General features: G+C 49.0%; 1 protein-coding gene across 1 annotated transcript; it reads left to right on the forward strand.

Moving 5' to 3' along the window:
• Nucleotides 1-9,535: 9,535 nt before the first annotated feature.
• Nucleotides 9,536-11,593, forward strand: MC3R (melanocortin 3 receptor). Its single transcript, XM_035025667.1, has one exon. It carries the CDS (start codon nt 10,281-10,283, stop codon nt 11,247-11,249), a length of 969 nt encoding a protein of 322 aa, XP_034881558.1. The 5' UTR covers nt 9,536-10,280; the 3' UTR covers nt 11,250-11,593.
• Nucleotides 11,594-12,126: the final 533 nt, after the last annotated feature.

Consider the following 12,126-nt stretch of genomic DNA (forward strand, 5'->3'; position numbering starts at 1 on the left):
GTCCATCGACAGATGAATGGATAAAGAAGATGTGGTATATATATACAATGGAATATTATGCAGCCATCAAAAGGAATGAGATCTTGCCATTTGCAACGACGTGGATAGAACTGGAGGGTGTTATGCTGAGCGAAAAAGGTCAATCAGAGAAAGACATGTATCATATGACCTCAACTGATATGAGGAATTCTTTTTTTTTTTTTTTTAAGATTTTATTTATTTATTTGACAGAGAGAGAGATAGCAAGAGCAGGAACACAAGCAGGGGGAGTGGGAGAGGAAGAAGCAGGCTTTCCGCCGAGCAGGGAGCCCAATGTGGGACTCGATCCCAGGACCCTGGGATCATGACCTGAGCCGAAGGCAGACGCTTAACGACTGAGCCACCCAGGCGCCCTGATATGAGGAATTCTTAATCTCAGGAAATAAACTGAGGGTTGCTGGAGTGTTGGTGGGGGTGGGAGGGATGGGGTGACTGGGTGATAGACATTGGGAAGGGTATGGCTGTGGTAAGCGCTGTGATTGTCAAAGACTGATGAATCACAGATCTGTACCTCTGAAACAAATAATACATTATATGTTAAAAAAAAAAATTGTAGGGAGGGAAATCGGAGGGGAAGACAAACCATGAGAGACTATGGACTCTGAGAAACAAACTGAGGGTTCTAGAGGGGAGGGGAGTGGGGGGATGGGTTAGCCTGGTGATGGGTATTAAAGAGGGCACGTATTGAATGGAGCACTGGGTGTTATGCACAAACAATGAATCATGGAACACTACATCAAAAAAATTAATTTTTAAAAAACAAATAAAACAAAATACTTGGACACTGAATTAAAAAAAATAGGGTTAATTTTCTTCTGCATGCCATTTAGACAAATTAATGTATTTATATACTTGTGTGTAAACATGAAAATGAAAATCTGCAGATGAATCAAAAGGAAGGAGGGAAGGAATGTACAAACGAATGAACGAGGCATGAAGGAAGGAAAGAAGCAAAGTGCCTGGCACACTGGAATATTCCTAAGGGGATGCTGATACTACTGTGGCAGAGTAGGCTTTGTGGCACTGGGCAGTGTTGGGTCCGGTAGACAAAGGGCAGGAAACAGAATACGGGAAGGAATGGAAGGAAGACCATTGGACAAGGATGTAGGAACAGCCTTCCCATCACTATTACAACTAATTAATACTCATGTATCACAACCCACATCCTTTCCATGAGTAAAAGTAGGTATTTAAGACCCAGAAGAAATTCACATAAAAATGTTCAGACCCCTCAGGCCAAACTTGAGTAATCAAAACTCAATTACTTAAGACCCTTATTAGCAAGTGACCAAGGCAACCATCCCAGTGATGCCAGGTGAGTGTCATGTGCCCTTGACATGATGTGATGAGAAGACACGTCACCTCTGTGGTATTCTTTCCAGAAACCCATAACCCCAGCCTAACCATAAAAAAAAAAGGAAAAAAAATCAGACAAATCCAAATTAAGAGACCTGCCACAGAGTATCTGATCAGTGCATCTCAAAACCGTAAAAGTCATGAAAAGCAAGGAAAGAAACTGTCACAGACTGGAGGAGACTAAGCAGACATGATGATTTAATGCAATGTGGTTCCTTGCATAGGATCCTGGACCAGAAAGAGGACATTAATGGAAAACTGGTGAAATCAAAACAAAATGTGCGGTTTAGCGAGTAGCAATGCACCAAAGCTGGCTGCCCCGTTTCCACAAAAGTACCGCGATGATGTAATATGTTAACAATAGGAGGAGTATGGGACGCCTGGGTGGCTCAGTTGGTTAAGCGACTGCCTTCGGCTCGGGTCATGATCCTGGAGTCCCGAGATCGAGTCCCGCATCGGACTCCCTGCTCAGTGGGGAGTCTGCTTCTCCCTCTGACCCTACCCCCTCTCGTGCACTCTCTCTCACTCTATCTCAAATAAATAAATAAAATCTTAAAAAAAAAAAAAAAACAATAGGAGTAGGACGAGGGACATATGGGAACTCTCTGCACTGTCTCTGCAATGTTGCTATAAATCTACAACTATTCCAAAATAAAATACATAGGTAGGATTTTCCAAAACTCAATTATATAGCAAAGTGGCTGGCCATACCAGAAACTCCTAGTTCGACTTAGATCATCATAAAATGTGTCCAGCCCTCCCACCACACTCACAGATGAGCAGTCTTCTTGTTCCTTCCCCAGAGCTGCCCCCGCTGTCAACTCATACTTGGGCACTGAGTAACTCTTGCCTCTGCTCGTTCGAACCGCTCCCCATAATAACACGAGCTTCCAGCCAAGCACAGACCGAAGCTGAGCCTTCGTCGGGGGAGAGGCTATATACGGCCAGTACCCTCGTGGAGGCAGCTGCTATGTGTGCCTCTGTGAGGGAGGTCAGGAACAAAAGGCCCCCTCCAGCTCTCCCACACTATTGGCAATGCTGTAAAACCCAATTCCTGGTACACAGTGGAAACACTCCCTGTCGATACTGGCCAGTTCTGTATCTATGTGGGCACATACTCACCTCTTCTTTTGGGGCGAACAAGTTGCTGCACCGGCCAGGTCCCCCTTCAAGTCCCAGTTGTCAGCTGGAAGCCTCTAGCTTTACAGTTCCCTCTGGATTTGCCTCAGCTGCAGAATGCCATCTTGCCCAAGATTTGTACCCAGCCCACAGCCCATGACTGACAATGTGGTGGGTATAAAGGCCCAACCCTGTCAGCCCAACAGGGATGACTGTGATGAACCACATCTGCTCCAGAGCTCCCCAGGGTGGGCTGAGGCCTGCCTGCACCACCATTCAGCTTCTTCCTCTGCCCAATCCTGCCCCCCTCCCTCTCCTCCCCTGCCCTGCCCTTCCTTTCCATTCCCTTCCCCACCCCTCCCCTCCTGAGCACACAAAACGTGGCAAGGACAGCTGAGGATGTGAATTTTAAACTTTGCGTTACATTAATTCATTTACATTTAAATAGCCACGCATGGCTAGTGGTCACCATATTGTCCAGAGCCTCTTGATGACGTCAGGCAGGGAGCACACGTCCGAGTTCTTGCCAGGCCCACTCTAACCACAGGGAGTGAGAAGAGAAAGGAAGTCGGAGGCACAATGCCAGATGGAGGGGAAGTGGCTGCTGGGGATACGAAGACAATGGAAGGCTTTCTGGCTTGCACAGCTGGCTGGAAAGTGAGGCCATTCACAGGGAAAGAAAACACTGAAGGGTGACCAGATCCAAGGGAACAGAACACAAACTCAGTACTGGACATGCAAGTGTGGGTCGCCCATGAGGAGAGGTCAGAGGAATGGTCTGGAGCTCCAAGAAGGCTGAACTAGAGGTACAAATTTGAGGAGCACTGGCGTAGAGTAGGACGCTGACGTGGGGACAGGATGAGACTCCGTAAGGAAGAAAACGGGAGTGGGATCAGCAGAGGGGAGCCTCGATGCTCAGCGGTGTAGGGAGGAGGAGGAGCTTGAGAAACGGGATGAGAAAGAGCAACCACGGGATCAGGGGGGAAACTGGGAGAACGCCGTGCAACAGGAGCCAGGAAAAGAGAAGGGATCGAGAAGGAAAGAGTGGTCGACTGTGCCAAATGCTGCTAAGTCAACCAGACATGGGTTAAAGATGAAGATGTGCCACGGGCTTAAGGACAAGGAAGTCGCTAGTGCCCTTTGCGAAACCTGTTTCCGTGGAGTGACCAAGGCAGAAGCCAGGAGGGCATGGCTTGAAAGACGAAGAGTGGAGAAAGCAGGTGCTGACCATTCTTTCAAGAGCTTCAGATGCGAGGGGAGGGCTGAGGGGGAGCTGCAGGGATATATGAACCCGGAGAAGGGCTGAGGTCTTTTTGAGAAGGAAACGAGTATTTGCAGATCGAGGTCTCATCCCACCTTTTCCCAAGACAGCAGTATTTTAAAGGCACAACTAAGCCATTCAGTGACTTAGGAAGGAAAAAAAAATCCATTAAGAGGCTTGAACTTCAAAATGGTTTGCTCGGACAATGTTCACTTAGGATGGACAGAATTAATCAGGAAGTCCCCCAAGGCACACTCCCCCCCACCAATCTACCAGTAATTTCAAGATGGTGTCTTCTTCAAAAAGATAAAGGGATACAATTTTAAAATACATTTAAAATCTCTGTCTCCCAGAACAGAAAAAGAAAATAAAGGAAAATGGATGGGTGGTAAGAACAATCAACAGAATAAAAACTATGAGAGGCTTCAAAGGAGGGAAATAAAGTCGAAGCTGGTGATTATAAGAATAAAATGTCAGTCCAGGTTAAGGAAGCAATGAAAGATGCCTGCAAAAGCTGAAAAGAAGCCCAGAAAGGGTCCTCGAGTTACCAACCTGGAGTACTTAAGAGCGATTAGCTTGGGATGCTTCTCAGAACCTCCAGAACCTCCTGGAGGCTGGAAACAGGTGCACATAACGTATCTACCACAAGTGTTAGCGTGCGCTTTCAGAAAGGATGTCCCTCTGGTCTCCACCGTGAAGGGACACACCACTAGCGAGTCTTCATGTGACTGCAGTCCATTTAAGACACAGGGAGCACTGGGGCGCCTGGGTGGCTCAGTCGTTAGGCGTCTGCCTTCGGCTCAGGTCATGGTCCCAGGGTCCTGGGATCGAGCCCCACATCGGGCTCCCTGCTCCGTGGGAAGCCTGCTTCCCCCTCTCCCACTCCCCCTGCTTGTACTCCCTCTCTCGCTGTCTCTCTCTCTGTCAAATAAATAAATAAAATCTTTAAAAAAAAAAAAAAAAAGACACAGGGAGCACTATCGCGATATTTTTTACAACTTATGCAAGTCCACTGACACACCACAAACTTCACTCATGTTAAGTGTACAAATGAATGATTCTGAGTAAGTTTATTCAGTTGTGCAACCATCACCCTAACCTGGTTTTCAAACATTTTCATCACCCGGACTGTGCCCTCTGATAGTTAATCCCCACCACCATCCCCAGTTCTAGGTTCTAGAAAACTACGAATTTACTCTCTGTACAGATTTGCCCTTTCCATACATTTCCTGTGAGTGCAAACACAGAAAATGTAGTCTCTTGCGTCTGACATCTTTCGCTTAGCATACTGGCTTTGAGATTCACTCATGCTGGGCATGTATCAGTATTCCATTCCTTTTTACTGCTGATTCGTGTTCCATGGTGTAGACACGCCACATCTGGTCTATCCGGTCACCAGCCGATGGACATTAGGCTACCGGGAAGCCAATGGACTGTTTGGCTACCGGGAATCACACTGCTGTGAACATTCACATCCAAGAATTTGTGTGGACATTTATTTTGATTTCTCTTGGGTAGATTTCTAAGAGAGGAATTACTGGAGTCAGGTGATAAGATTGTTTTGCTTTCTTTAAAAACTCTGTTGGCGGGCGCCTGGGTGGCTCAGATGGTTAAGCGTCTGCCTTCGGCTCAGGTCATGATCCCAGGGTCCTGGGATCGAGTCCCACATCAGGCTCCCGGCTCAGCGGGGAGCCTGCTTCTCCCTCTGACCCTCTCCCCTCTCATGCTATTTCTCTCTCGCTTGCTCTCTAAAAAATAAATAAATAAAATCTTTAAAAAAAAAAAAAAAAAAACCTCTGTTGGCTGTTTTCCAAAGTGCCTCTACGGCAATGTTTGAGGCTGTTGGTTAGGCCAGGGACGGGTGTACAAAGACGAACAAGACAGCTCCCACTCACAAGCAGCATACAGTCTAACGGGAGAGAAATGATCAGTAAAATTACTGTCCAGTGGAGTTACTTCCTGATAGCTCCGAAAAGGTGGGGTCTATCAGGCAATTGCACAATTAAGATCGTCTAGAGCAGAAAAAGAGAAAGACACAGGGCTTCTTCCCTTCAAACATTTCTTTGAGCACCTAATATGTTTCTGACAGAAAGCGGAGATGATTAAATATGAATACGGTCACGCTTCAGGGATTTTGTTCAGCTGTGCGGAACAGAACACCTCACATTACTAGAACTTACATAAATAAAACGTTGCTTGTCTGTCACATAACTAGAAACCTGGAGGCAAGGAGTTCAGGGCTTTGCCTGCCTCTCTGTAAAGTCAGCAGGGATTCATGCCCCCCTCCAGGTTTGGGTCCCCCAAAGGATCTGGCGCTTGTCCTCAGACTTGCAAAACAGGAAATAGAGCTCCAGCCTCCATGCCATCATTCCACTCAAGGACAAAAGAGAGTGTGCTAGTTGAGTCTGCTACTTGGCTTAACTGAGTCACCTCCCTGGACCTCCCCTACATCCACTGGCCAGAATCGGGTTATGCTGCCCATAAGGGAGGCCAGGAAATGAGTGTGTCATCTGGGCATACTGCTGTCCTCAGTAAATTAGGAGTCCATTAGTAAGGAAGAAGGGGAAAATAGGCATTAGGTGAGCAACCCACAGGTCTGCCTCTGTCTTTCCTGAAGTAAATAATCAAGCAAAGAAAAGAGCAGGCCAGGGACACGAGGGACACAGTAGGTGTTCTGTATACCTTACTCGGGGCTCTCTCCCCTCCTCCTCTGAGCTGAACCCATGAGAGACTTGGGAACAGGTAACGTATTTGGGAGATGATCCCAGGAAACAGGCAGAAGGGAGAAAGGAGAAGAGATGAAGGAGGCCATCGCAGTTCAATGTCACGGGGACATCTGGGCAGCATGCGAGGCAGCCCTGCATGCCCACCGGAAGGACAGGCGGCTGGAGAATTTACTCAGTGGCTCCAGCCCTTATCAGCTGAGTTTTGCCCCAGATGGTGCTCACTCCCCTTCACTTCCAAGCTGAACTTGATCCAGCTAGGAGGGCCACCACCTAACCACTCCCCCACATCAGGGGAGATCCTGAAACACCATGTGGGGGCAGGGGGGGAGCCCTGGACATGGGACCCAGCAGAGTGACTGGAAACTGAGCGCCCAAGGACCTGCCCAGCAAGAGGCGGCTGGGGGATGGCAACGCAGGTATGAAAGCCATCTCCTCCTCAGAAATCATTAGGATCTCTAATATGACCTCTGGCCAACGTTGTCCCTGTTTACCGGCATGGGACGTGACTACCAAAAGGGGAATAAAGTGAATAAAGTACATAAGATTTGAGGAAATTTGTAAAAAAAAAAAAAAAAAACAGTTCACATTTGAGCTGGGTCTTGAAGGCTACGATGGATATGGGAGACACAAACTCAAGGAGGAGCTCTTTGGGCAGAGAGGACACCTGGGTGGATTCTCTCCTAGGATAAGAATCTGCTCGTTAGGGTTTATTAGAACATTCAAAACAGGCAGCCCCACATGTGCCAACGATACATGGAAACACTGGAGATTGTCGTGTCTTGCAATTGTTATTAATAGAGCCAATGCATTTGTAGAAGATTTGATGAAAAAGTGATGCTGCATCTGTGCGGCTCCCCCAGGAAAGCAGGGGGCAGCGTTGAGGGAACACCAAATCAACACTCATTAGCACAGAGGGTGCCTCTGAGGACGCAGGTCTGCAGCGGCAGGCCCCATCGGCTCCCCCATGCTCAGCCCATGCCATGCACGCACAGAGGGCTGAAGGACCCAGCAGATGATGGATAATCTTGATTATCTAGCTTTGCAGGTAACGCCCAGAAAGGATGAAGATTATGTTTTTCCCCAACCTGGAAGATGGATGGTTTCGCATCAGAAGTCAAGTTGCTCTGCTGAGAATAAGTAGAAGCGCTACCTCTTATGCCCCCAGGCAGACTGAGATCCCTAGCCAGGCGCCTTTTTTATTTTAGTAGAAACTGCCAAGAGATGAGACTATTCACAAACACTAGGACTGCCTGCGAGTGTTCTCCCAATATTCTCTCCTGAATTCGATATCTTTTAAATTCTTGTTAATCTAACTGGAAAAATGGTTTTGGAGTCCCGTTTGGATTTGTATTTCCCTGACTCCCCAGAAGGCTGGACATCTTTTCGTATGTTTACTATCTGTTTGTATTTGCTCTTCAGTGGATTTCTGTTCATATCTTTTGCCCAATATTCTAAGAGGTAATTTCATCTTTTTCTTATTAATCTGAAAGTCTTCTTTATCTATAAGAGATGGCAACCATTCATTGGCTATGGAGAATATTTTCTTCCTGTCTCTTGACGTTGTTTATGGTGCTTTTTTCCATACTCTACATTTTGGATTGCCTATCTTGTTAAGAAAATCTCTCCGTTCCACAGTTTTATAAATATTTAAAATGTTCTTCTATTTCCTTATGTGTATTTCTTCTATCTCATACACACACACACACACAAAGTTAGACAATAGTTAGATGGATCATTAATCCATCTGGAATGTGTGTGTGTGTGTGCGTGCATGTGTGTGTGTGTGTGTAGGGCCAAAAGGACTCCGTGCTTCCAGAGTTCAAAGATCCTCATGTGCAGCACCAAATGTGATATGAAGCAGGTACTGAAGTCTATTGCTAAATTCTGCCTTCTACATTTTCTAGCTCGAAAGGCATCTCGATCCTCCCTGCTACTTAAGAAGGAAGGAGAGGGGCTTCCTGCCCATTGCCTCTCCCACAGTTCCATGGCCAGCCACTCTCAAATCTCTGCCACCCTTCTGCCTGAACATCTCTGCTCCTGTCCTCCCCTGGCCCCACGCCGCCACCTCTTCATCCTGGTTCCAGGCTACCATCATCTATCTGAGACCTCTGAAGCCCTGGCCTCCCTGGTTCCTTGCCCCTCCCCTTCCAATCCATTCTCCACCCTGCAAGGGGGAGTCTTTTTAAAGGGCAGCCCCCTCTCAGCCCCCACTGCCTAAAGCCCTTTCTTCTTCCACAGCCCCCACTGCCTTCAGGAGACGGTCCAAACTCCCACGTACGGTGGATCCAGACACTCCCGACTTTTGTTTAAAAAAAAACCAAAAACCTTTGCAGCCTTATTTCTCAAATTGTGTCTCCCAGCTCCACACTCTGGCCAAACTACTTTCAGTTCCTCAAAAACACCAAGCTTCCTTATAAAATACATAAATCACAGGGATAAAAAATACAGCATAGGGAAGGAATATGGTCAATAATACTGTAATAACATCGTCTGGTGAAAGAGGGTAACTACAGATATCAGGCCAAGTGCTGCATAACATATAGAATTGTTGGGTCCCTATGTCATACACCTGAAACTAATATAACACTGTGTGTCAACTGTACTTGAGCTAAAAGAAAAAAACACCACCAACCTTCCTTTTCAATAGATCTCAGTCCTGGCTATGCCCCAGCTCACCTGTCGAAAACTGAACACACATTTGTCCAGGTCCTACCCCTGTGATCCTGATTCAGGAGGTCAGGTGGGTCCCTGTACCCACATTCTGTGACGATCCCCACGGCCACTGCTCTTTTGTCTCCAGGTCTGGGGTATGTGACTCCCTCTGCCTGGGACCCTCCGCGCTTACCTCCTTCATGCGACCCCAGCCCCACGCCACCGCTGGATATCACCTCTTCTTCCTCCAAGTCAAGGTTTAGATGCTCTTTCCTCCAGCCGTGTCTCTATCACCTTGACCATCCAGGTTAGGGCCCCCCCAGTGCTCCCCCAGCCCCCTGGGCTTCATCATCATGCACTCATCACAATGAAATATAACGTCCTGACTTCTCACCTCCCACCTCGGACACGGAGTCCAGGGGAAACCGGGACAGTGTGTCAGTTTGGTTCACCGTTATATTCCCTGCACCCAGCAGAGACCTGACACAGAGCAGGTGCTCCATAAATGATGGCTATTTAAAAAAAAAAAAAAAAAACTGAATGAACGAATTGGATGAATGGATACCTGTGGCAGTTTCCATGACCAGTAAGAACTGCTCCGCCAAGGCAGCACGCAGATGAGCGGTCTGGCCTGCAGAGGGCACCAGCCTGCCTCTTGAGCTCCCTGCCCGCGCGGGCGCTGCCGCCGTCAGTCGGGGAGGCGCCCGATCGCTGCTCCCTGCTCCGCGGTCCTTTCCCTGCGCTGAAGATGAAGTAGGAGTCTGCCTGCAGCCCGTGTGTGAAGGCTGAGTGCTCCCCCCTCACTTCCAGCAGCAGGTACCACATGCCCGGTCCTGCTATGAAAACAGCTGAAACTCCAGGCACCAGTGGCAGCTTTTCCATTCCCAGGCGGGGGTGTGAGAAGGGGTAAGAAGGAGGGAGAAGGACGACGACGCAGAGGAGTACCCGTCCCGGAAAAGCAGAGGAAAGTTCTCTTGTCCGTCTCCAAGCTGACTTTCTCTCCCTCTCCCTCAGCCTGGACTGGACGGGCATCCACCGCAAGCACCTGGAGGGGGATTCCTTGCCTCCAGCAGCAGCAGGTTCTGGACGCTGCCAGAGCCCCAGCTCCCAGCCCCCCTCCCTTAGCAATGAACGCTTCGTGCTGCCTGGCTGCTCAGCCAACACTGCCCAACAGCTCAGAGCAGCTCGCGGCGCCCTCCTTCAGCAACCAGAGCAGCGGCGGCTTCTGCGAGCAGGTCTTCATCAAGCCCCAAGTCTTCCTGGCGCTGGGCATCGTCAGCCTGCTGGAGAACATCCTGGTCATCCTGGCTGTGGTCAGGAACGGCAACCTGCACTCCCCCATGTACTTCTTCCTCTGCAGCCTGGCGGTGGCCGACATGCTGGTGAGCGTGTCCAACGCCCTGGAGACCATCATGATCGCCGTCGTCAACAGCAACTACCTGACCTTCGAGGACCAGTTCATCCAGCACATGGACAACGTCTTCGACTCCATGATCTGCATCTCCCTGGTGGCCTCCATCTGCAACCTGCTGGCCATCGCCGTGGACAGGTACGTCACCATCTTCTACGCGCTGCGCTACCACAGCATCATGACGGTGCGGAAGGCGCTCGCCTGGATCGCGGCCATCTGGGCGTGCTGCGGTGTCTGTGGCGTGGTCTTCATCGTCTACTCCGAGAGCAAGATGGTCATCGTGTGCCTCATCACCATGTTCTTCGCCATGCTGCTCCTCATGGGCACCCTCTACGTGCACATGTTCCTCTTCGCCCGGCTGCACGTCCAGCGCATCGCGGCGCTGCCACCTGCCGGGGGGGTGGCCCCACAGCAGCACTCGTGCCTGAAGGGGGCTGTCACCATCACCATCCTGCTGGGGGTCTTCATCTTCTGCTGGGCCCCCTTCTTCCTCCACCTCATCCTCATCATAACCTGCCCCACCAACCCCTACTGCGTCTGTTACACCGCCCACTTCAACACCTACCTGGTCCTCATCATGTGCAACTCCATCATCGACCCGCTCATCTATGCCTTCCGGAGCCTGGAGCTACGTAACACCTTCAGGGAGATCCTCTGCAGCTGCGACAGCCTGAACCTCGGGTAGGGCGCCACGGCCACGGAAGTGGGCGACGGCTCCGTCGCTGGTGAGCCCCCAACCAGCCAAGGTGTTCGGGAAAAAAAAGAGGGGGTAGATAAATCCTTGGAAGACTTAAAATATGTCAACAGCCATGATTGTACATGTCTTTTGTCTTTGTGCTTGCAAAGCTTTTCAAAGGGGAAAATGGTACGTAACAGGCTTTCTCGAAGGATTCCAAAGTGGGTAAGTCACTGATTTCCCAAAGAGGCCCTGGCGGGACTCAGTGAGGGCCCCTCTGGGTGCTGCCTGTATTCATTTCCATGCACCTGGGGTCTGCAATGCCCACCTGCTCCCTCCAGCGTCCTCCCCATGTCTCCCTGCTGCAAGTCAGACCAGACGGAAGGACTCTCGTTGACTGTAACAGGGATTCGAATGTCTCCCCAGCAAACCTGTCACAGTTCTGGCTGTCAGCTGCTCAGATGGTCTTGTCCTCATTTCATAAGAGACTGAGTTTCTATTCTATAACTCGATTTACTGTAAAACAATTGCCTAAAAAATACTGAGCTCTGTGTGGAAGAAGCAACGCTATGTATGGCCCTCTCCTCAACCCCCATACCAGCCTCCCCCCGAAAATGAGCATGGGGATGTAACCTATTTCTATTTCGGCTGCTATAGTGCTGTTGTCGGGTTCTTATGCATTAAACCTAAGGCAGCTTTCAAAATTCCAATGAAAGGCAGATACAGGGCTTTGGAAAATCAGCACATACCTGTGTACAAAGTATTTTGATACCTTGCTGTTTAAAGGTATAAATTTCCCTCTTTAAAAAAAAAAAAGGCTTTTTTCTGATTATTCCTTTTCTGTCATTAAAGCAAGAGAGGGAATCATGGATGGGAGGGCATGTGC

Source organism: Mirounga leonina, unplaced genomic scaffold (genome assembly GCF_011800145.1).
Source record: "Mirounga leonina isolate KUSES-001 unplaced genomic scaffold, KU_Mleo_1.0 Mir_195, whole genome shotgun sequence".
Classification (NCBI taxonomy): Eukaryota; Metazoa; Chordata; class Mammalia; order Carnivora; family Phocidae; genus Mirounga; species Mirounga leonina.